Raw genomic sequence first — 2235 nt, 5'->3', positions numbered from 1 at the left:
CTAATCTCATAAGTTTAAAATTGTAAATTAGTGTACAAATGAGAAATCAAGCTACAGTATATGAAAACAGAGACGACCAAAATATATATCAATCTACTTATAATTAATCCATTAAAGCAGGAATAATAACCCTTGGCCTTGTGTGACATTTATGATATGATTTAAACAACTGCCTTGCCATGAATTATTTAGGGCACACGTCTGCCCTACACTACTGTAAATACATTTTACTGGAACTTCATATTAGACACCTAGACATGCTCCCTTCAATAAATCACTTATACTACTCCAAACATATTACAATCTAGATGCTTATGTGGCCTATAGGGATGTTGTGAACCGCCCAGAAACCCATGAGCGACTTGAAGCATGCAAAGAAGCAGCAGAGACCTACAGCCTGATTAACAGAAAACTCACTCACGGAAGACCCGGGTACTCCCAACCTGGCGAGCAATCTTCAGGCCTTCCTTTATCACCAGCAGGTCAGCTCGGTCGTGCAGATAGTTGGTAATAATCTATATGAAAAAGAGAGAAAGTGGAAAGATGTGGGCAGATTTGTAGCTGCCCACGAGAAAATAGCACCAATATCATCATGCAAAGTGATGATCAAGAAAAATATGACCAAATCCTTTTCACAAACAGTATTTGCGAGTTGCAGACGGCGCAGGCACCTTCGGGTACTCGTAGGGGTCAGTCGAGCGCAGTTCCACGACACCACGGCTCCTAGGCCGCATCAGCTTGGCTAGGATGCTGAACTGGTCGCGGTCGACGAGGTGGCTGAAGTAGTGGGCCCAGTACTCGTCCCGGAGGCCCAGCGTGTGGCGCAGGTGAGAGCCGCCGTCCGAGGCGTGCGTGCCGGACACGAAGTGGAACTCGATGTCGGGCCAGTCCAGGGAGGCATTCACGAACCTGGTGGACACAAAGGCGACCCCTTCGACGCCGCCCAGGGAGGTGAGTGGGCCCGAGCCGAACACCGAGTACTTGAGGAGGGCGGGGAGGTTCTCCAGCCGACTGTACAGGAGGGATACGGGCTCCCTGATCGTGTAGATTGCGCTGCCGGCTATGTGGTCCTGCGAACAGACAGGGAAGAGCACTGAACAGGAAGCAAACAAGTTTACTTTTTGTTTTATTTTTTGTCTGTTGTTCCTTTCTCCTCCTTGGAGTTTTCGTCGACAGCAGGTATAGGCTGCACCAGCATGATTCGGTATTTCCTCTTCTCCCCCTTGCCCTGCTTTCTCCCTCCGCCCCTCCCCTAGCTCACCTGCAGGTTGCGCCCGACGGGGAGGTCGGCCACCACGGAGATATTGTGGCGCCTCAGCTGCTGCGCCGGCCCCACGCCCGACAGCAGGAGCAGCTGCGGCGTATTGATGGCGCCAGCCGCCAGGATCACCTCCCTCCGTGCGTGCACCTCCTGCCCGCGCCCTTCCTCGCCCCCGCGGTCGAACACGACGCCGTAGGCCCGCCGCGCCGGATCAAACAGGATCTGCGTGACGAAGGCGTTGAGGGCTGTGTGGAGATTCGGTCGAAACCGCGCCGGCCGCAGGAACGCCCGCGCGTTCGAGCAGCGCGAGCCGCGCCTGAGGAAGCCCTGTGGCACCATGAAGCCCGTCTGGCTGGCGCCGTTGACGTCCCTGGCGGGGTAGCCGAGCTCGACCCCCGCCTCCACGAAGGCCGCCGCCAGCGGGGAGCGCCACGGCGACTCGCCCACGCTCAGGGAGCCGCCGGAGCCGTGGAAATCTGTGGGCGGGAAGGCAGCCGGAGCCGGCTCTTAGGGTTAAATCTAAGCCTAATCCTCGGGTGCTCGGAAAGGGCAAGGCTCGTGGGACTGTGAAGGAAGTAATAACATATAACCGCATGGCTAGGAATAAGTGGAGAATGAAAACTAATGTGGAACGATCAGGGAAATCGTGAAAAAATAAGGTTAAACTGAATAATTATTTATAAAAAAGTATATAGAGTTCATGGAAAATTTAGACATATCTATTCAAAATATATAAGAATACTAGCTACTACTCAGATGATCGCTGATTACGTTATCTGAGCAATGAAAACAGTTTATATGGATAAGAAATTAATAACGACACATTCATAGGTGTCAATAATAATAAGAGCGCGTTAAAAATGACAAGGCATATCACAAACAGGTAAAAATGTCAGTCAAGAGAATATTGAAGACTGTGTAAAGAAAAACCTTAACCTCCATTTTATAGCATTCTCTCGTTCTTTCTCTCAGAC

At 51.2% G+C, this 2235-nt stretch overlaps 1 protein-coding gene across 1 annotated transcript in view; it reads right to left on the bottom strand.

Moving 5' to 3' along the window:
• Nucleotides 1–2235, bottom strand: part of LOC119591352 (glucose dehydrogenase [FAD, quinone]-like) — a gene marked incomplete at its 3' end in the record, with an annotated part of 95822 nt that overhangs the window by 3901 nt on the left and 89686 nt on the right. Inside the window, 3 exon segments of the mRNA XM_037940088.1 lie at nt 418–515; nt 672–1070; nt 1262–1737. Of these exon segments, the coding sequence (XP_037796016.1) occupies nt 418–515; nt 672–1070; nt 1262–1737 (973 nt within the window).

Source organism: Penaeus monodon, chromosome 28 (genome assembly GCF_015228065.2).
Source record: "Penaeus monodon isolate SGIC_2016 chromosome 28, NSTDA_Pmon_1, whole genome shotgun sequence".
Taxonomy (NCBI): domain Eukaryota; kingdom Metazoa; phylum Arthropoda; class Malacostraca; order Decapoda; family Penaeidae; genus Penaeus; species Penaeus monodon.
Note: the sequence above shows the minus strand (reverse complement) of the source record. Positions and strands in the feature narration are given on the sequence as shown.